Below are 22,891 nucleotides of genomic sequence, written 5' to 3'. Positions count from 1 at the left end.
GGTAATGGGGGGCCTCACTGGGCCCCTCCATCACACTTGGGCCCAGGTAATTAGTACCCCCTCTCCCTCCTCTCACAGCAACAAACCTTGTATCAAACCTTGATGAGAGATAGAGTGGAAATAAATAAATTAATAACCATTGGCTCCTAACTGTCAGTTTACAGACTTTATTTGAAAAATAACAGAAGCTGATTAGTTGCTGCATTGTCTCTCTCAAAGGTTTGATAGATCTCTCCATTAACTCAGGACAGTGGTCAAACTATCTGTACTGATTGTAATACAGTGGCCATTCAACTGTATAGGACCCATGGTTCCTCCCCAGACTTTAATGTATCTTGTGATATTTTAATAGGCTTTGCAGTATTTTCATGTAATTCAATCCATTCTAGTGGGAATATACAGTACTTTGATACAAGTGCGTTTCCCATATAAGCCAACGGTGCCCACCCCAACGGTGGCTCAAGTTATTCTGGGCACGAGGGTCATCAGCCTCGGAACTCAACTCTGAGGGAACATTGTGTGGGGGCTTAATACTTGAAGCCATTTGGTTGTTCCGAACCAATGTCCACACTGCTAACTTCTTGTTTTATTTGATAAAACTGAGGCCCAAGGATCCCTCCTTAACCACTAACTATGGTATTTTTCTATTTTGTCCCCTTTTGTGTATTTTATTTTATTCTGTTGTGGCTCAAACTGACCTCAAAGGACAAGGATAAAGTAAGTTGTGCAGTCAGCTCCAGGGGGGAGTCTACTTCAGCTTCTTTAACAACCTCACTTTCCTTTCTTCTTCTCCCATGAGCGGCCCCTTGTGGCTCAAACTGGATTTTTTTCAGGGAGGGGGGGGAATACCGTTCCTCATCATTTTTTTATCCTTAGTTTCATCTTATCTTCGAGTCTGGTCAGATCTTTTAATTTGGGGTCTCTCCCTCCTTTTCTCTCCTGGTTCTCCCAAACTCTCTCTCCATTAACATTCTATTTATTTTGCATGCATGAAACGAGACATTGAACCGGACCAGCCCAGTAAGAGCCTGAAGATCTAATCTGTTTTCAACTAATGTCCATCACTGCTCATATACATTAGCAGAGCTTCCCCACAAACCATGTAGGCCACCAAAAGGAGAATATTGTCCCCAGTGGGTAAAATAATAATAAAGTAAAACACTCTTGAACGCTATATTTACCTCAAAGAACATGACGTTAAAAAGAAAAAAATATATATTAGATGTCTGCTACATCTGATCTTTTTTCCACCGAATTTTAGTTTAGCTGTGATAAATTACTTGGTCAATTTCTTATTTGCCCGCTGGTTCCCTGGCTCTTTCGGTTCAGTGTCAGCAACAAACTATACCATGGACGCCATTTTGAAGAAGCCTGCTATCACCATGCTGATTACGATCTCTCTATCTTTGTCCCCCTTGTTCTCCAGTCTAGTGAATCTGAGGAAAATGGCTCGGACAGCTTCATGCATTCTATGGACCCCCAATTGGAGCGACAGGTGGAAACCATCCGTAATCTGGTAGATTCCTACATGAGCATTGTCAACAAGACCATCCGGGACCTAATGCCCAAAACTATAATGCATCTCATGATCAATAATGTAAGTAGCTAACTATGACAAACATTTTGGGATGGTTCTCTACAGTATATTCAATGTATACATAAAAAATAATGACTATTCGATAGACCTAATGGCCAGTATTGCAACCTGTTTCCTCCAGGAACCTCTTATCTTCTAGCTTAGCTCTACCCGACAGACAACTCTCTGGTGCAGGGAATTATTAATATAGAACTTACTATTTAAGTGTATGTTTAACCCTTTGAGTGCCAACATCTTTGAGAGATGGTCAAAATATCTGCTAAAAAGGCCAGCGTCGCTCACATTTGTTATAGAAATTCAAAATAAAAAAAGTGTTGTGCAAAAAAGATTTAATTTCCTATAGAAGGTAAACTGAACAAAGGTAGGTATATACTGGAGAACATCAGGCTATTGATAGACATTGTATAGGTTATTTCCTGTTATAGAGTAACAAGCTGGTGGAAACAACGAGTGTGGCCATCAAAATGGCAAGGCTAGATGCAGCAGGCTCCCTGTTTTTGCAGGGAACCTCGCCGTCCCAGGGAATCCTCAGCGCCCTCTGATGGCGAGGATTTCCCCAGAACATAGAATACGGTGAGCCGGTGGCAAGGGGCTAGATGGCATGGATGGCTTTTCCTCGTTAAAATAAATCATTCTCACCATACAAACCTTCCCTCGCCGCCGCAGGCATCGAATTCCGCCCAAAGGGTTAAAGATCATTCTGAAATGAAAAAGTGTTTTCTATCGAAATCCTCCAGATATATGGCCTGTTTTTGAGTCAGAGGCAAGTGCAGAGGAATCTCGCAGATATCTGCAGACTGCTCATATGCCGTAAAAAAGCGATCGCAGAATGCACACCCTCATTCCATGCATACACATACGAATAGCGAATGATGGCCTATCATAGGAAGATGGGCCAGTAATCATCATTAGCATATGGCAGAATGAAGCAACCAGGAGAAAGAGAAGCCATGTCTGACTCAGAATCAAGCTCATGATACACATGATATACTACTTCAAACCAAACCCTAATACTCTTCTTTGGGTTTCATCTGTATTTTAACCGTCAGTATTTCACAGTCGGTATAGTGACCGTCAAGATGGTGAGTGCCGGGATCCTGATTACATCCCTTGCAAAGAGATTTGCTTTTCTCCTAAACTGTATTATCAATGACATTTGCTCATCGGTGCCCCCTACCTGCAGATAGAATATTCATTATTTCTCTGCTTCTTCTTAGACAAAGGAGTTCATTCACTCAGAGCTCCTGGCCAACTTGTATTCATGTAGTGACCAGAATACACTGATGGAGGAGTCTGCAGAACAGGCCCAGCACAGGGATGAGATGCTGCGCATGTATCATGCCCTGAAGGAGGCCTTACATATTATTGGGGACATCAACACAACAACCACCAGCACCCCTATGCCTCCACCGGTGGATGACTCTTGGCTACAGGTGCAGGGTTTACCAACAGGGCGCAGGTAAGCTAAAAGGAACGTAAATGCAATATTGTTGAAGCAAGCTGGAGAACAGACAGGTGGCAACCAAGATAAAAATGACGTTTGCTGACTTTTACAATGGATATAATATAGTAAAGGCCAAATGGTTTTGGGCTGTGATATCTAATTACGTGTTGTAATTCAGGTCTCCCACATCGAGCCCTACTCCACAGAGGAGAGCGCCTGCTGTTCCCCCAGCCAGACCTAGCTCACGAGGACCAGCGCCAGGCCCACCACCACCTGGTACTACACTTGGGAGTGCACCACCAGTTCCTTCCAGACCTGGGGCTTCCCCTGACCCATTTGGTCCTCCTCCCCAGATTCCCTCTAGGCCTAACCGTGCCCCTCCTGGTGTCCCAAGGTGAGTTTGTCTGATCCAATATTGAATTACTCAGAGGTACAAAGCATAGCCTTAATATAGCATGTATGATGCAATAGAAACTTGTTTTATGTCTACATTATGAGACCAACATGATCACTTCTCAAATAAGTATTCGTGTCCTCTAATAATCCAGGATTTAGGACATTTAGCCCATTTTCCATTGCTGGTTTTGCAACCATTGATGGATGACAGCACCTGGGTTGAGTCTTCGATGGACATCACAAATCCAGCATAACAACTGAAGGAAGACACTAAGGATATTTGGAGCCAATCTGTGCCTTTGTCACTATACAATGAACATGTTTTTGTTTTACTTTTCACTACAATTACCTCCAGTTAACTTCCACTCTTAAATGAATAAATATAGACTGATATGGAACCAATTATTTCAGCTATTTAAATGTAATATCCCATTGATCTCCAAACAGAAAGGACAACCAGATGTTCCATGCCAGGTCTTCCTAATGACAAAATCATATTGCAACTTTTTATAGTCATTTTAGCTATAGAGATTTAGAGCCCTCCTAGGGACTAGGGCATAAAGGACACACCACACGAATACAGCTGTAGGGGCCAATTTTAAGCGTTTTCTGGCCAGCCACCACTGAGGCTGTGACAACCATTAGTTGCAGACAACATGAGTACTATGCTCCCATGGCCCATATATACAGTATGTTAACCCAACCTCTAAATTTGGTAGCAGGGTGTAGTTTCTATAGCAACACACCACGCATCCATTTGCATGCTCTACCAGGTAACTAAAAGTGTAACAATGTACAGTATAATGCAAATGCACAGACTGGACCTGACACTAGAGGAGGGATTGAGGCCCACTGGGGATTTCCACTGTACCACTGTGGACCAGTCCGACCCTGGTACTGGGCCTGAAATAATCAGTGGGTGGTGTCTCATCTCTCAGAGATGAAAGCCCGTTCCTGATTGGCTGACAGTTGCTTTTTTTCCTGCTTTAACGTTCTATTCTGTTCCTTTTTGTTAAACTACTACACAAATCTAATTATCTCCATTTTTTTCTGGAATTTATTTCTTAAAAGATTGATAGCCTTAAATCCTGGATTATTAGTAATTTGTGAACACTGGATTAAAAAACAAATGTCCTGTGAATTTTTACCTTTACACTAAACATTGTTTCTCCCGGGTGCTGGCATACAGCTCTTCTGAAGGTACTAAATATTCTTGTACTGTGACATTACATTAATTGGGGAACCCTATGACAAGTGCTCCCATGTCAATGGGAAACAGCATTTCCCATAGCATGGCTCTACAGAAGCCTTAGCAAATCTGCGTGCTCTTCGTTCTCTAGTATCGTTTTCTAGAATGCTTTGCATACCCTGCTTGCACAGGAATAAAAAGTTAATAAATTAATCAGTTATGCCCAGCTTACCTCTTCCAAAGTTTAGTCATTTAAAGTATATGAACTTTTTCATCAAAACTGTGCTTTGTATGTTACTAAAGTTAGAATACAACCTGATAACGTTAACATTTAATATGAAAGTAAAACAAGTTAAATCGTGGTCCAAGTGAAAATATTCCTGTCAGCTACGCCAAGTTGGGGCAGCCATGTTGTTTGCAGTAACAATCTACCTGAGATTTGATGCCTATGATATCACTGTGTACCAGGGACATGACGGAAGCATTCAGTGATATCACTAAATCCTGGTGAGGTGAAAGACTGAATGCGGTTTCATCCCACAAAATGGCTGCCTTCAATGTGGGTAGACAACAGGAACACTGTACTCGAGTGCAAGCTACTGCTGCGCGACCCCCAATTCACACATTTGTGAATGCTATAAATACCTACTTTATATAAAACCATTTGCATTTAAGTTTGTATGGTTCCTTAGTAGGTGTAATCAAATCCAGGGCTGTAAAATCATGTCCTTGGTGTTAAGCTCAGATAACTCTCTTCGTCATTCTTGATCGAAAACTAAAATGTGAATAAATTCATAGTTTAATAAGGGGAGTATTTTGTCTGTAATAAGTTGGAGGGTATTTTTTCTATAATAAGTAGGGGGTATTTTGTCTGTAATATGTAGGGGGGGGGGGGTATTTTGTCTGTAATATGTAGGGGGGAGTATTTTGTCTGTAATAAGTAGGGGGTATTCTCTCTGTAAAAGTAGGGAGCATTCTGTCTTTAATAAGTAGGGGGTACTTTGCGTAGATCATTAAGCTCATTCCCCATCACCATTCATGTTTGTGCAGGACTGCATGCTGCTGCATTGCTTCTCATTATACATTATTCGCACCACGTCATCCATGCTCTCTCCTAATTCCATCCTCTGTTTCCCAGTGGCTTATACTCTTACCCATTGTATATTACGTCTCTATTCTATATACCGCTCCCTTTCCTGTCCTCCCATCACCGCCAACGTTTACAGGACGAGCAGAATGGAACAACCTGGAATATGGTTGTTCCGTCATGCTGTGTTTGCTTTCTTGGAGGATTATAAAAATAATATTTCTATGGCTGCTGTAGCAGGAGCGATTTTGAATTTCCAAATTCCCCTAAATTACGCAATACGCAAACATTTGTGTAATAACACACACCGTTGTCATCAGTGGATTCTGGATGATTCTGGCGTATAAAGCCCTGGTGGCCCTGCCCACCAATGGGTCCTGAGCCTTTCACTGGTGGGGTGCATGGCCATGTTTCTAAGATACATGATCACGCCTCCTGAAGCACCTTAATATTGTTCATTCTAGCACCCGCCATCTTTGAAAATCCATGCAGTTCCTCTTCCCTACTTGGGGTGTCGCTGTCTGCTGTGGTGTTTCTAGCACAGGTCTGGTTTGCATATTAGTGCTGATATACAGACCACACTGTGCAAGAAGCACTACAGCAGACAACGACACCCCAGGCAGGGAAGATGAACTGCATGGGTTTTCAAAGATAGTGAGTGCTAAAATGAACACAACGTTAATATATATAGTAGATATTTGAAGCGGAGATCATGATAGACAGAGTAACCAGGTAAAAGCCACATTTACTTATTTTGTCTTCTTATGAACATTAGTTTTAATAAGTCTATAGAAGTTACATATCCCCTTCTAAGGAAATCAACAGTCTCTATTCCTTACAAATTCTCCATGTTAAAATGAGATGTAGTCACTTTGCCAATAGTATGCCCAAGCGTACTATCGGCAAAGTTAGAGGGGGGTCATGTTCCTACAAAACTGGGTGGACATCTACTAAAACTGATGCATTTAGAAAAAGGTGTTGTAACGCATAGCAACCAGTCACATTTTATATGCAAAAGGCTTGGTCAAGACTTTGTTCAGAGTGGGCATGGCCAACTACAATGTAAGACTACGCCCTGCCCATTGGCCTTTGTAGAAGCTACGAGTCATGCTACCTAGGCAGAACGTTACAGCACCTTTGCAAGTTCGGGCATGGATAGTTTGTACCAGCCACCCCTCGCGTATTTCAGATTTTGCCTATTTTTAAAAGCAACGATTGGGCCCCCCTAATATGTGACATATGTATGCTGAGCACCTCCCCACAACCTAGCATTGGGAGTTGTAGTTTAGCAATTCTCGCTAGATTACAATGTAGTCTTAATCAGGCCCATTATCTCCCTCCGCCATTCAATAAGTAGCCCTCTTTCTCGCAATTTAGCCACACAATCAATACACGATCACACACATTACAATATTATCACGCATAGATAACATTACATGAATATAACACATTCATACCCCAAACTTATGGGCTTTTGGTCACTGCATACCCAGAGCCCTTTGTAGATTCACTTTATGGCTACATTTTTAACGAGGCACTGATTTATTTTTCAAATCACAAATTGGTGGCCGCCCCTGTGCATATGAGAACTGGTTCACCTGAAGTTCTAGTAAATGTAGAGAAAGCTATACATACATTTTTGTGTCTGTTCTTGTTCTCCCTCCTTCCCGCTTCTCTTGTGTATAGAATGAGATTTCTGATCCACCCCTAGACTCATCAATGACATCACAGTGACATCATCTAGTTTTGATTGCTCTTTTCTAAACTATCAACGTTTGCAACTCCATCTTGACCAATGTAAAATATTATTACTTCACAAGGATTGGGTATGAAATCCTAGCACTAAGAATACCAACAGACTAACCCTTGCCCCTTAGTGCGTAACCCTAATCTCAAATCCAGTACTTATCTCGGGATTCTGAACATCGGGATCCCAACTTCTGAGATTGTTACCTTAGGTTACTTCACTGGGGACCTGGTAACGTTACACTGGTTATATAATTAGTTTTTAGCAATTGAAAAGTCAACAGTAAGAAAATCTATTTAAAGGGGCCCATACAAATGTGTGGTAAAATCCTGACCTGCTGGCACCACCAACCGGAACTGCCAATCGAAAGGCAGAGATGATTGGCAATCCATCAGGGGATATTTAGCATTTTAAAAGGTCACAAATCAGCAATCACCACTGGTAGCGGGGAATCAAGATTTATATCCCCGATCCCCCGGCACAGCGGTCAAGGGATTGGGGGATTGGTCGAATACACCATTGTTTTATGGGCCCCATAAGGGATTGCTACCATTTTAACAATAATAAACCCTTTAGAACATTGTTTCCTAAACTTGGGCCTCAAGGCAATGTAAGAGTCTAGGTTTCAGGGTATCCACACTTGAGCACAGATGACTTGTAAGTAAGTCAATTATTTTGATTAACTATCTGTGCTCATTCATTGATATAATTTAAAAAAAAAAATCTGCAGCTGAGTAAGAGTCTCACAATAAAGGAAAAAGAGTTGAGAATTAGTTAATAAAGTGTAAAAATTCAGCAATCTGTTCTTCTCTAATTATTATGGTGCAAACTGTTAAGCAAGCCCATAGTAGCCGATGGCAGAGAGAGATTTGATGCCACATATCCTGAAATATCCAGAGTAGCAGACAGGAGATACCAGTGCAAGGTATGCGAAAACAAGACAGGACTCTTGTGCAGGGCTGGCAATTGCTCTTACTCGACCTGCAACAGAGAGCATAGCGAATGATACTAGATTGCTACCTGAATCTGCTATGGGAAAGCTGTCAAATCCTTGTCCTGTCTGGGAAGGAAAGCTTAGTCGGCTAAATATAATGGGGGAAATTGGATGGGAGACAATGGGTGCTAAATATTGATACAGCATGACTATACATTATGGGGGAAATTTTCTAAGATGGGATTGTAGATGTTAGGGTGCCTTGAGGACTGAGTTTGGGAAACACTGCTTAAGGCAATAACACATAAACCACTGAGGACTCTTAACAAGATTCCATTTTACAGTTCACTTCCAGTAAAAACGTATTATTAATAGAAACTTCTGAATCGTGTCATTGGTTGAAGGGGCATGCTAATGCTGACATGTATAAACAGAGCATGAAGAACTAACCAATTGTTACAGTTCTTGGCAGAAGAACTGTCAGTCACTGTGTCGTTCATTCTTCAGACAGCGGCAGCTTGACTTAGAGATTGACCAAGCTGCCGTACTATAGAGATGTGAAAGAACAGATATACTGCCGCCATCTGTAGTATACAGTATATCTTCCATCTCCTATAGTCCCATTCATGTCACAGCAGGATAGGGCTTGGTACGATTCCTCATCGGTGGTAGTTTATCAAACCTTCTAAAGCGGACATGTTGGTGTACTAGCTTTTACTTCATAGAATATATTATAGAAATGATTCCTGGGGCAAAATTTACTAAGCAAAGTTACTGGTTCCAAACGTGACCAGGTGTGTTTTGTGTGGGGAAAAAAAAAAGCCGCTTATTTACTAATTTTTGATGGTGAAGTGATTTGAGTTTGGCTGCCGAGTTTCCTGGCATTCAGACACTTCTAAACATGAAGCAAGCACAGATCAGTGAGACAGTAAAAGAAAGAGTTAGAAGTTTTGGTACTTGTGTATTATCAGGGTGCCCGCGAAATCGGCCGAAAATCAGCCGCAAATCGCATGCAAAAATCGGATGCGATTTTGTGGCTGATTTTCCGGTCGTTTTGCATGATGTTCCATCATTGCACACCCCCGATTTTCCATCGTCGTGCATCACATCGCATGCAATATAGCGGCATGTGATGCATGCCATACGATGCATGTGATGCGATTAGATTTTTAATTGTACAAGCACCCTGATGGGTGCTTACAATGTTGAATGCACCCCCATTGTCAACGCCACCCCCACTATCAACAGCAACCCGAAGTGTGGCGAGTGCAGCGGTACGCGTCCTCCAACCTTTTCATACCCCCATGTAAAGTAATCCGCGTCCGCTCGCCATGCTTCGGGCTCGGTGGCTCGCTGCGCTGGCCACACTATCTAAAATCAACTCCACGCCGACGTGGATAGTGGGGGTATGAAAAGGTCGGAGGACGCGTACCGCTGCACTCGCCACTCTTCGGGTTGCTGTTGATAGTGGGGGTGGCGTTGACAATGGGGGTGCATTTAACATTGCGAATCGCATCGCATGCCACTTGCTGGCATGCAATGCTATGCAATATTTAATTGTACAATCAGGGGCATTTTCCCGAACATCGCATCGCATACCATGGCATATGTTATGCCAATCGTATGCGATGGGCGCCGTGCTAGGAAACCAGTACCTGGGGGTGTGCAAGGATGGAATAGCATGCAAATTGGCAGGAAATGGCCGAAAATTGGCAAAAAAATCGGCAGCTAAATCGCATCGCAGATCGAATCGGCCAAAAATCGGCTGCAAATAGGCCGATAAATCGGATGCGATATCGTATACGATTTACATTACATCGAGCGCCCTGATAATACACAAGTACCGAATATTTTTTTAACGGCGTGGAGTCCCCCTCCTAAGCATAAGAAGCCAAAAACTTTTTGTGTCGGGTTGGGATCTAAAAATACAGTAGGAAAAAAAGACTGATTAAATTGATATATATAGCATTCCTATATTCCCTATGTAATTGTGATTATATCTGCATTAAAATGTTCTGATACAGTGGGTGAAATTTAATATGATGAGAGATTCAGAAAGTGAGAGATTTGGGAAGAAATTCCATTTTTTTAAAGCGGCAATCATTTCCACTGCAAAATCAAACTGAGTAAATGATTGCTGCTTTAAAAAAAAAAAATAGAGATTTCATCCCAAATCTCTTGCTTTCTGAATCTCTCATACTATTACATTTCACCCAGTGTCTCATAGCCAAACTGTAAGATTATTTGTTATGCTCATATAGTCGTATACAATTAAATGCGGTTTGTCTGTAATTGCCACTGTATGTGTATAAAAATAGTTGAACACTGCTTGGCTGTGAAACACTGTATCAGAATTTTTTTTTATGCAAATGCAGTACAATAGAGTATATAGGCATGCTCTATATCATTTTAATCAACAAAGCAGCTTGTGCATCTAGTTAGCATCCCGATGAACCTAAGATGCATTTAACGGGGGGAAAAAAAGAAAAATAACATGTACAGAACATTAGCTATTTTGATAAATCAAGGTATAGTTTGCATTTTTAAGGTTAGAAATTTTCTAAATGTTTATTATAGATGTGTTCTAATTTTGTACTTGAAAGTTAATTTAAACATTGCCGATTGTCACTCACCCAAACAAACCAGCTCTAATTATGTCCAACTTTATAGAGCTGTTTTGTGTGAAATTTGCTAACTCAGCTCCCATTACTTCCTGGCCTGCAACTGTTATACTATATACGTTTCATTCGGACACATTCTGGTGTAAAAGTCGCATCCGATTTGCATACTGAGCATATTAGTCACACATATTCACATTGGCCGAGTTCATTATATTACATTATAGCATCTGACTTTGAGTGACTTTTTCAGGGCCACTAATTGTAGATCTCATGCTTAGGAGGGGGGCCCCATGCCATTTTTTGGTTAATTTTTTATTTGAACTCTTTCTTTTAATTTTACATAAAGAAGGACTGCACAGATCTCACTGACCCGTGCATGCTTCTGCAGATTTGGCTGCCAAAAGGTGATCTATTTGAAATTCATATATTGAACTGAATTATCAGAGTTTGCTCATACGAATGATAGTACATTTTCATGCCATCTTAGTGCCAATGGACAACACGTGCCAAGGGAAAGTCCTGCCGAGTCTGGCCGAAGGTCTATTGATTCGTATTTGTGTGCTCTACCATGATTCACATTCAGATTTGAGCAAACTCTGCCTATTTTTGTGTTTCCTAAACATTTCCTAAATGGGATTCCTTGCCGAGATTGCCTTATTCATAGCAATTCAACTTTAGTAAATTTACCCCCTAGAATCTGTTTGGTTGCTATAAGCAACACATCCAATTGTCCAATTTTGACGTTTTTATAGACCTCCCCCAGTGACCTATTCACGGCTTTGTAGCTGTATCTGTGGCAGTGATTATATGTACATGTGAGACTACTGGTGCTAAATATTGATGCAGCATGAGTATACATGTTGGGGGAAATTACTAAGGTGGGAGTTCTATTTCACATTTGATGTTGCTATAGGCAACTTCTTATTTATTAGCGCCTTCTAGAAGATAATAGGTAGTATCTGATTGGTTGCCCATCTCCCATCTTAGTAGACTTCCCACGATGTGTGTATTTCATCACGTATCGAGCTGCTCAGATCAAGTTGACACACATCATAGGTACATAATAAGAATACAATCCCCACAGCTAGACTGGCTTGAATGCAACATATAGGTTTCACTACAGAGGTATACAACAAGGAAGATCACCCACATGGACATGATTAATGGCTCCTGGTCATCCACAGGTGCTTTCCCAAGGTGGTGGTGGCGGGATGATTACTTATGACCCTCACTCTCGACAGCCATACATATGTTTGTGTCTCTTACACAGATGTTTGTGTGGATATGCATGTAGTCAAACTGTGGCAATATATATAAGCTTGTATGTATATGTATCACGGTCAGCCATGGTTTTGTGTATGCATACATGCTCCTTACATGCTTCTGATTGTGGCTGCTCTTAGCCTCTGACTTCATGTTATTTTTCAGAATAACTATCAGTGACCCATGAGGAACACTCGTCACGGTATGTCACACATTTCCAGTCATGTGATCTGTGTGCCTCCTGTTATCTAGTCATGTGACCTCCATGTGTGTTACGCACATGCTCCCACCCATCTGCTATCTCTAGCCCTGTTGCCAGGCAGTTTTTTTTTTTTTTTTTTAGCATCAAGTTTTTTTTACCACCTTCAGTTCTAGGTCAAGGTCCACACTCCTAGTTCTTTGTGCTGGTACAGGATGAGGAAGGAACCAGGTTGGAAGCTGAGTAGATTTCCCCCCAGTAATCTCTTCTAAATAATGGGTCAGATTTCACCTATGAAACACCATGTTATTTAGGCTGGATACCAATAGTCCTTTAATTGGAAATCATATACTAGCAACAAATAATAATGAATCATACACCTATTGTGTAATAATAATAATTATTTTATTATTCTTATTTAGTAACCATTACGAAAAAAAAAATATGCAGGTGCTAAACAGATTAATTATAACAAAAAATAACAAAATAAATTTGTGGTGCTTAGCATAATTGTGCCCAAAAATATGGACCCACTAACCGTGACCAGGTGACCTCAACTGGTAGGTTCCTAACACTAAGGTTCAAATCCAGGCCGTTGGAGCCCCCAAGCTAGCATAAGCCAACCGCCCGAGAGCACCACACTAGTGAGAGCTTCAAGTGTTAAGCTGTGGACACATGGTGTGTTTCTGGCTAGCGATTTTGACTATATAGTCAATGCATATGCAAGCAAATTAGTAATTTATTTCGCACCTACTCGCAGTTAATAGGATCGACCTCAAAGACTTGCATACTCTTTCCCATAACCCCCCTCACTGAGCAATTATCTCAGGTTGTGAGGACAGAACTGCAGTGGAACCTTCTGATTCCTCACCCCCGGACTCTCCTCCCTCACACCCAGACTAATCTTGCATAGGCTTTCCCATAACCCTGCACACCCAATTAAGGGAGAATTATCTCAGGTGAGGACAGAGCTGCAGTAGAACCTTCTGATACCTCACCCCGTACAAGTGGTGTCAAACTCATGGCCCTCCAGCTGTATTGCTAATACTGTGGCAGGGCATGCTGGGACGTGTAGTTCTACAACAGCTGGAGGGCCATAAGTTTGACACCACTGCCCCAGACTCTCCTCCCTCAAACAAAGTCTTGCATACTCTTTCCTATACCCACTATTTAGGAATTATCTCAGGTTGTGAGGACAAAGCTTTAGTGGAACCTTCTGATACCTCACCCCAGACTCTCCTCCCTCATACATTGCATACTCTTTCCTATAACTCCCCCACTGAGGAATTACCCCAGGTTGTCAGGACAGAGCTAGTGGAACCTTCTGATACCTCACCCCAGACTCTCCTCCCTCACACATTGCATACTCTTTCCTATAACTCCCCCACTGAGGAATTACCCCAGGTTGTCGGGACAGAGCTACAGTGGAACCCTCTGATACCTCACCCCAGACTCTCCTCCCTCACACCCAGACTATCCCTGCATACGCTTTCCTATAACCCCACCCTTAAAAGTGTTTTCCTAACTCTGGGTTCCAGATAAATAATAATCTTCTTATGTGTATTTATTATGCAGTTAAAATAATATAATATCTTGGGAAAGGCCAGGACTAGGTTGTTATCTCGCTGGTGGTTTGAGCTGGATGATGCATCATCTTCCCACTCCTGACGGATCCTTTGCTACCCCCTCCGTTCTAGAACTGTACGCTCTCTCACTTCTCCATCCCTTGCAAACTTCTCACTCTCCATCTCCTTTTCATTGCTTTTTGGCATTGTTATGCTCTGCTTGTTGTGGATATAATAACCGTGCCTGGCAACTCGGACTGGTTGTAACTCTCCCATTCACTGCTACCACATGTAGCTGACCTACACTTATCGTCTACCCCTCCCTCACATTCACCATACACTCCATATTACCAGAAATTCCTTTCTCCCATGCACCCACCTGCTTACTCTCACAACTCAACTTCTCTGTTATATTTCCATCTGGTCATCTTCCCCCAGACCCTTCTAGAACATGATGCCGCATGCCATTGTATGACGAACTGTCGTAGTATTGTGACCTTGTTGTGTCTGCTCCTTGTTCTGCACACACAGTCAGCCCTCCTAAACCTGGCGTGGATAGAGCATGATGACTTGGGATAGTCTCATTTAAACGTTAACCATAAATTGATTCTTTTGTGAGATTCACAAAATAGTAGCCATCATTGTTGGCGGTAGGCCTCCTCCCTGGCTTGTTATCAATTGGTCCACAATGCCACTGAAATGGTAAAACATGCTTGAAAGTCACACTCAAAAGTGGCGTTCACGGGGTGTCCTGAAACTAATACAAGACCCATTCGTAGAGTTGTATTTGCAATCTTTATGTTTTTAACCCTTTGAGTGCCAAGTGGATTGGTCAAAATAGATGTGAAAATTGCCAATCAAATATTTTTCTACAGCATAATGACCTGTAATGTTTACTTTATATAGGAAATATCATCTTTTTTGGCACAACATGTTTTATTTGAATTTATATAACACATGTGAGCAACGCTGGCATTTTTAGCGGATATTGTGCCCATATATTTGGCACTCAAAGGGTTAAATCATTTATACGAAGCAGTAGTAACATGGAGGGTAAATGTGGCATGTACGCGTTACAACCACATTCTGTAAATATGGTCTTTTTACGGAATGAAACAAAAATTATTATGCTGGAGATTAATTTGCATTGAATATCCTTTGTGAGAAAACATTCACTAGTGACATATTCTTAAAGGTCCACACAGAAAAAAAGGAGAGAAAATGCCGGATGCACTTAAAGTAAAGTTAAATAAAAGGTTTTTCGCATAAGAAGGAGAGCTGGTCAGGTGAGTCCCTAAAAGTCCTAAGGTTTAGGTCCGGAACACAGAAACAACGGCAAGAGGGGGTCCATGTTCTGAACCTGTACCATAGGAATGTAAGTGACCCACCTGACTGTAGTACATGGGCCCTTTTTTTTTAATACTAAGAATCTCAATTTTACTTAATTGCAGTTTATTATAATTGTCCCGGGTGTCTCTTTTTAAAGTGTGCATCTGTCAATTTCTCTCTTTGGGCCTTATTCTGATCGGTGCGGCCCGATCAGAATATGCGGCCGCAACCGTGCAGGCGAATCCCCGCCTTCCATACGGATCGCCACCTGCCGTCCGTACGTGGATATGTGGCGATCCGCATGAAATTGGACGGGGATACGCCTCCTCCGTCTTGGGAGCAGCCCCTGCATTCGATGGTCGCCGAACATCGAATGCAGGGCCGCACGCTCCACCAGGTCCCTCAACACAAGACCACACGGACACTTGTCCGTGTGAAATCATGTATGGGGGCGGGCAGCTGACATCCGGCGATGTCAGATGCCCGCCCCGTACCCACGCGTCACGGCCTCATTACCATGCATACGCCCCGCGTTTGCATGGGAACGCCCATGAAACGCGGGGCGTATGCATAGGGTAATGAGGCTAAGTAGCCCCTCACGCCCCTCTACGCCCCCTGTGCGGCGTATAAAGAATCCGTGCGGCGAAATCGCCTGCACATGCGCAGAGTGACCTCTGCACATGCGCAGACGATCAACATTGGCGGTCCGTCCGCATGCGGGAATATCCGCACCGATCAGAATAAGGCCCTTTATTTCTGGATGGAACTACAAATCTCAGCATAATACCACCTCTTATTATGTTACGAATTAGGCATACCTCCCAACTGTCACGCTTACCGCGGGAACGTCCCGATATTCGGGGACGTTCCTGCGTCCCGCCCATGGCCGCCATTGTCCCACGGTGGGGGGAAAGTTGGGAGCCCCCCCAGCTTGCCAAGAATAGACGCTGTGCGCATGCGCACAGCGTCTATTCAGCGCCGACGAGCGGCGAAAACGGGGCGTGGCCGGAGTTAGCGGCACCCCATGAGGCCACGCCCCCTTTCTCGATGCCGCGCCCCCTTTTTGGGAGCGCACGCGGCTTCGCCACGCGAACGTCCAGACCTCCCAACTTCAAAAGTTGGGAGGTATGAATTAGGGCCCGCAGTCCAGCCAGCCCCAAATCACTATTTAGGAATTAGGTATTGTCCATAAACTATTTTTATGATGTTTCTTTAAGCCCAAGGGAGAGAGATATCAAACCTTCTAAATAGGACAGTTAGAGAAGCTGGCCCCAGAAACCAATTAGATTCTTGTTCTCATTTCATAGAATACAATAGATACATGCAAACTAAAATCCGATTGGTTTCTTTAGGACACACCTCCGTCTGTCCTCTTTTGAAAGTTTTATACATCTTCCTCACAATTCTTGGAATGTGAGTTTATGGTTCTATAGTCTGGTGTTATAGTTCTTATTTGTAATCTACATCTTTATAACCTTTTTCTTTATTTAATAGTACAGCTGCCATTGGTTATTTGGCTTTCTGTAATATGAAAACCAGGGAGTAACTTTGCAATGCCCACGACACCCATCATAATGTATTAATGCTTTGTGATGGAAAGTGCGTTTCTAAATCTGTTTAGTTTCTGAAAATGTTTAACTATTTACCTCTCAACGCCACTTTTGAGACTACGCCTAGTTGTGTTTTACCCCCTTGGTTCCAGGCCATATCTATGACATCAGCACAGACATCATAGTGGTGCTCTGCAGTAGTAAATACAAGGGTGGTTCAATAAGTGAGGTAACAAGTCCTCACACATGTATAAGGTTCTCTATTTCAGTCTAATTTCCCACCAGGCCAGAGCAGAGCGCCTCATATCAGTCATACTGTTCCAATCTTGTCGAGCTGTGCGGTGAAAAGGTCATGTCACAGATACAGGCTTGGTGCACTGCCTTAGATAATTGTAGGACAGAGGACAAGCGATCCGACCGGCCAAGCACGTCCACTTCAGTGACATAACAAGTTGGTGATGCAGTTTAGAACATCACACACATGGCCTGATTAATCAATAGGCCGCAGCCTGGAGTGCTGGGTTCAGGGGGGAGGGAGGCGGGGCAATGCCGACACAATAGATGCGCTGCGATGAGAGCACTTCCTGTTGCTGCTGGAGTCGGGGCCAAGCGAGATCTCATGAGATCTTCCCCAGGAACTGTGGGAGCAGCGGTGCCTGCTGGGATTGTCATCACCGTGGCAGGGATGCCATGTAGAGAAGATACAGTGAGTGCTTACTCCGCCGCCAGGGCTGTGATGGATGCCGCTGCCACCATTAGCTGAATATGAGTGGCTGGAACCCTTAATCAGGCCCTTATTACACATGTGAGAGGTCTCTCTTGGCGCCAGATGTACTAAGCTTCAAAAGTGATAAGATGAAAAGTGATAAACCACCAGCCAATCATCTCTTAACTGCCATACTCCATGCTGTGTTTGAAAAATGATAGGTAGGAGCTGATTGGTTGGTGGTTTTTCACTCTCCATTTTATCACTTTTCAAGGCTTAGTACATCTCGCCCTTGGTGCCCTACTTAATGAACCACCCTTGTAGATGTAAGACTCATGCTCCAGTCTTATTTGCACACTGTTACCCTCGACAACCACTTTACTACAAAATCTAAATGCAAATTCTTCTCAATTATTTTGATTACAGTAGATGTCAGGTCCAAAATATATGTGACTTTGTATAAAAGGCCACATTACTCCAGCTGACAGGGGTCTGGGCTGACTGTCTCATGTCACGAATTATGCTAATCATGCTTCTATGTTCTCTTGTCTGTTTTTTCTTTTTGTTATTTTTGTTTTTCACTCAGCAGGAAGGCTCCCGCTTCACCTACACGACCCACCATTATCCGACCTGCCGACCCGACCCTCTTAGATTAATATACTGTATGGAGACCTGGCTGCCGAACACAGCTTACTCCCCCACCCCCTTCTCCCATATTTCCCATCACACCTTCCAGGCATGGTGAAAATGTCCCCTTTACTTCACTGTGTTGTAAACACTGGCTCAGTGTTACTATGTATTGTATTGTACAGATGTATCGTTTTTGTCTCTTTCTGCTCCTCATTGTGATGTTAAAACAAGTGCAGTGTCTGGTTAATATATATATAATTTTTTTTTACTTTTTTTTTATTATTATTATTATTATTATTATTATTATTATTATTATTATTATTATTATTATTATATTTTTGCTTTCTTCCCAATGCCACTGCACATTGTTCCATCGGTTTATGGAATTAATTTACCTCATTATGTCTCTTTAGGTTATGTGTAAAATTTGTTGTTTTTTATCTTAGAGGATGCAATTTACAAACAAAAAAAATGTAATTAATAGGCAAAAGCTGCTAAAGAAAGAAATCTTCATTCCACCCTCCCTCTGTCTTTTTGAATTGTCTTTTTGTCCCTTTGAAAGGAATTGTTGATTTTTAGGCTTCTTCTGCCCTCTTGTGGTTTGTTTACAGATTGCATCCTCATTCTCTGGCAGAGAAAATCTTAACGCTTTCTCTCCCCGGCATTTTAAATAGGAGTGCGGGGTCATTGCTTGCAAATTTTCTTAAAAGGTTATGTAATTATGAGATGCAGCACAGCAGACAGATTCCCTCTGCTCATTATTTTAAATACCCAAACAATATATTATTTAAAGGTTAGCTAGTGCCATCATTAAGTGAGCATCTTTAGAAGAGGGCTACTTGCACGACCCAAAAGCATCCAAAAAATAAGTGCTAGAATGGTTTATGATATACCGCTCTGTGGATGTGGAAACCGCACTGGCAGCATAAATGATAAAGAACAACAAGACTCTTATTCTCCCAACAATTGGTTTAAGTAAAAAGATAGAATATCAAGCTCCACAGTCCTGAATATAACAGATACATTCCCTGTCAGCTTGTAGGCCAGGAATGGGGAACCTTCGGCCCTCCAGCTGTTGTTGAACTACACATCCCAGCATGCCTTGCAACCGTTTTAGCATGGCCACATAGCAAAACTGTAGAAGAGCATGCTGGGATGTGTGTTCAACAACAGCTGGAGGGCTGAATGTTCCCCATCCCTATTGTAGGCACTGCACATTTGAGGGCAGGGATGAGGAACCTTTGGCGCTCCAGCTGTTGAACTACACATCCCAGGATGCCCTGCTACAGTTTTACTATTTGGCCATGCTAAAACAGTTGCAGGGCATGCTGGTATTTGTAGTTCAACAACATCTGGAGGACTGAAGGTTCCCCATCCCTGTTCTAGGGGGTTGTGCAATCACTAAGGTGAAGTGAAAAAGTACCAACCAATCAGCTTGCTTGCTACTTTACCTCTCTCACCAAGGTTTAATAAATCTCCCCCTAAATGAGTAACACTTACACTTTTTTCCTAAGGTACATGGGCATTTATGCTAAAAGGTCCTTGCCTGACTGATGCACCTTACTCTGCACTACCTTCTTCTACGCTACCTTACTCTGCACTACAATTGAGAGGGAAGCGGTCATCTATTAGAATGAACTTAGGTCTACAGTCATTAGGTCGACCCCACTAGGTCGACTGGCAGGAAGGTCGACCTGACTTAAGGTTGACATGGGCCAAGGTCGACATGACTTAAGGTCGAATTTGCATAAAGGTCGACATGAGGAAGGTCGACTGGTCATAAGGTCGACATGGGTTTTTCACTGTTTTTTTAGCCGACATGTGCCGACAGGCGGTATTTCATGCCCTACCATCCACTAGGGCGTGGAGGAGGTTATTAAAGCTGTGGCGAGCTAAGCGAGCCACCGTGCCCGAAGCATTGCGAGCGATGCGAGGGTCCGATTCTCATTGCCAACTGTGTCCATGTCAACTGTGTCGACATTCGGGTAAAAAAACAGTGAAAAACCCATGTCGACCTTATGACCAGTCGACCTTCCTCATGTCGACCTTTATGCAAATTCGACCTTAAGTCATGTCGACCTTGGCCCATGTCAACCTTAAGTCAGGTCGACCTTCCTGCCAGTCGACCTAGGGGGGTCAACCTAATGACTGTAGACCTAAGTGAGGTCTGACAGATGTACCGATTCCAATTGCAAGCAGGCGATATGGGACAGCAAACAGATACAATAATGAATGAGTACACTGGCCATGTGAGCTGCATTCAGGTTTACCATCATATACACACTTGCTGTACCTGACTGTGGATACAGTTTATGTGCCTGGTTACATAGGCCCTTATTCTGGTTGGTGCGGCCGGAGCCGCATATGCGGCTCCGACCGTGCAGGCGAATCCCCGCCTTCCATACGGATCGCCACGGCCGTCCGTACGCGGATATGTGGCGATCCGCATGAAATTGGACGGGGATACGCCTCCTCCATGGTGGGAGCAGCCCCTGCATTCGATGGTCGCCGAACATCGAATGCAGGGCCGCATGCTCCACCAGGTCCCGCAACACAAGACCACACGGACACTTGTCCGTGTGAAATCTTGTATGGGGGCGGGCAGCTGACATCCGGCGATGTCAGATGCCCGCCCCGTACCAACGCGTCACGGCCTCATTACCATGCATACGCCCCGCGTTTGCATGGGAACGCCCATGAAACGCGGGGCGTATGCATAGGGTAATGAGGATAAGTAGCCCCTCACGCCCCTCTACGCCCCCTGTGCGGCGTATAGAGAATCCTTGCGGCGAAATCGCCTGCACATGCGCAGAGTGACCTCTGCACATGCGCAGAAGATAAACATCGGCGGCCCGTACGCAAGCGGGAATATCCGCACCAACCAGAATAAGGGCCATAGTTCTGTACCTGATTATAGTAAGTCTGTATCTTGCCTGGGTTAGATTAGCAACAGAAGTCAATAATGTTGGCACCAACCTGTTAGGCATCAACAGCTCTGGCAGAACATTGCCCATGAAGGGGATGAGTAACACCATTCATCAAGCTTACTATAAAACTAAACTTTTCCTGCACTGCAATACATCAGGAGCTTGAAGGTAGCGCTACAGTCAGAACTAAAGTTACAGGTAGTGCAGGCTTTACGGAGGGCGCCACCTCCTGGTTACTGCGCATTAACACTGAACAGTTCATGGTAGTTCCCATCAGACTGAACTTTGCCTGTTATCAGTGCCATCTCTGACTGACTTTGTTTTTACTCCTCTTTTTTCTCCTCTCTTTGTCTGCGATCAGAGCCACTCGCGTCAGTCCATCAAGGCCAGAGAGTCCTAAGTCTCACTATGACCTGTAAGCCTTTATGGGCTCAGACTGTTGCCTGCTTCCTAGCTGTTCTGTCTTGGAGTGTGTGACACTTACCACCCTGTCTGTTCTGTTGTACAATGGTCGTGCTACATGCATATCAAATGTGATTATTGATATGAATAATAAAAAAATGTTGCATTTAAAGATAATGAAACCTTTTAAGCAGAACCTCTGTAACCTTACTCCCAAGCCCACTAGCTCCCACACACCTAAATGATTGGGGTTCATTAGCTAGGACCCCCTTATTGCACCGCTGGACATTACTCCATTTGGTCGCCTCAGTGGAGGGCACATCATGTGAGTGGGCTATGAGCTAATTCTCCTTTTAGTATAGCCTAGCGCTTGTGTCATGCCAATGCCAATCCTGGTCTCAGCGCAAATAGTGTGGTGCAAGCACGAGATGCAGCGGGGGATCCTCCTCATTTGGGTAAGCGGGAACAATGGTGGCTATGGAGAGTAATGTTTCATAGTATCTAATATAAAGGTGGAATTAGCCTTTAAGGAACTTATGTCTGTGGTAGTTGAATATCCTTATATAAATATTCTATAAATAATTCTAAATATAAATATATATATACATATATGAGATCTTAAATATACAACTTCAAGATATGAAAGCCCTTGTGCTTCCATGTGAATTTTAGTATATGGTAGGACAAAGGGAGATGACTGGCTGTCTGCCATTTGGCAGCTGGGTCTGTATCTCTGCATGTTATGGAACCTCGTTTTGGGAAAGAAGTTCTTGGCGCTGGTGTTTAGCTGTGATAACTGTCAGAGCGTTGAATAAAATATGTTTCTGTAAAAAAAATAATGTCTTGTTTTATTTACGAATAAAGTTTTATTCACATTTTTTTTAAGTAATTCTAAAAATAAAAATATGTTGCCCATAGCAACCAATTATATTCTGCCTATATTTTTTCTAGAATGCAATAGAGAAATTATAGAATCTGATTTGTTACTATCGGCTGGATCTAGATACACAGAGGTAAATTTGGCAAAATGGGAGTTCTGTTTCAAATGGGATGTTGCTAGGGTTAGCACCACCTCATCCCTTTAATTCCGGACACACATTAATTACAAGTTCTGTGGCTGGCTGACTTCAAGACTCCATTTAACCTGGTTTTAAACTGCAACAGATCCTGTGTAATTAATATGCGTCCGGAATTAAAGGGATGAGGTGGTAATCCTAATCCTATGCTTTACAGGTAACTCCACTATTGAGCCCTTCTGTGTAGGCCACACACAGTAACCTATCACTGTTACCATAACAACACAAC

The 22,891-nt window shown here is 43.0% G+C and overlaps 1 protein-coding gene across 11 annotated transcripts in view; it reads left to right on the top strand.

Moving 5' to 3' along the window:
* Nucleotides 1-22,507, top strand: part of DNM1 (dynamin 1) — a 110,160-nt gene extending 87,653 nt beyond the window's left edge. For 4 of the 11 annotated variants that reach the window (XR_014460640.1, XR_014460637.1, XR_014460639.1 and 1 more), the window contains 6 exons: nt 1,427-1,597; nt 2,815-3,056; nt 3,220-3,435; nt 18,214-19,961; nt 20,042-20,587; nt 21,157-22,507. Coding sequence is in view for 2 of the 11 variants with exons in the window: in XM_083158828.1 (XP_083014954.1) it covers nt 1,427-1,597; nt 2,815-3,056; nt 3,220-3,435; nt 21,546-21,603 (687 nt within the window). In the remaining 9 variants the exon portion in view is untranslated. Of the gene's footprint in view, nt 1-1,426; nt 1,598-2,814; nt 3,057-3,219; nt 3,436-12,443; nt 12,481-18,213; nt 19,962-20,041; nt 20,588-21,156 lie in introns of all 11 variants that reach the window. The other 7 variants (XR_014460644.1, XR_014460641.1, XR_014460643.1 and 4 more) reach the window with 5 other exon arrangements.
* Nucleotides 22,508-22,891: the final 384 nt, after the last annotated feature.

The sequence above is a fragment of the Crinia signifera genome, chromosome 9 (assembly GCF_055691185.1).
Source record: "Crinia signifera chromosome 9, ASM5569118v1, whole genome shotgun sequence".
Classification (NCBI taxonomy): Eukaryota; Metazoa; Chordata; class Amphibia; order Anura; family Myobatrachidae; genus Crinia; species Crinia signifera.
The sequence above is the reverse complement of the archived record's forward strand: the minus strand, read 5'-3'. Positions and strand labels throughout refer to the sequence as shown.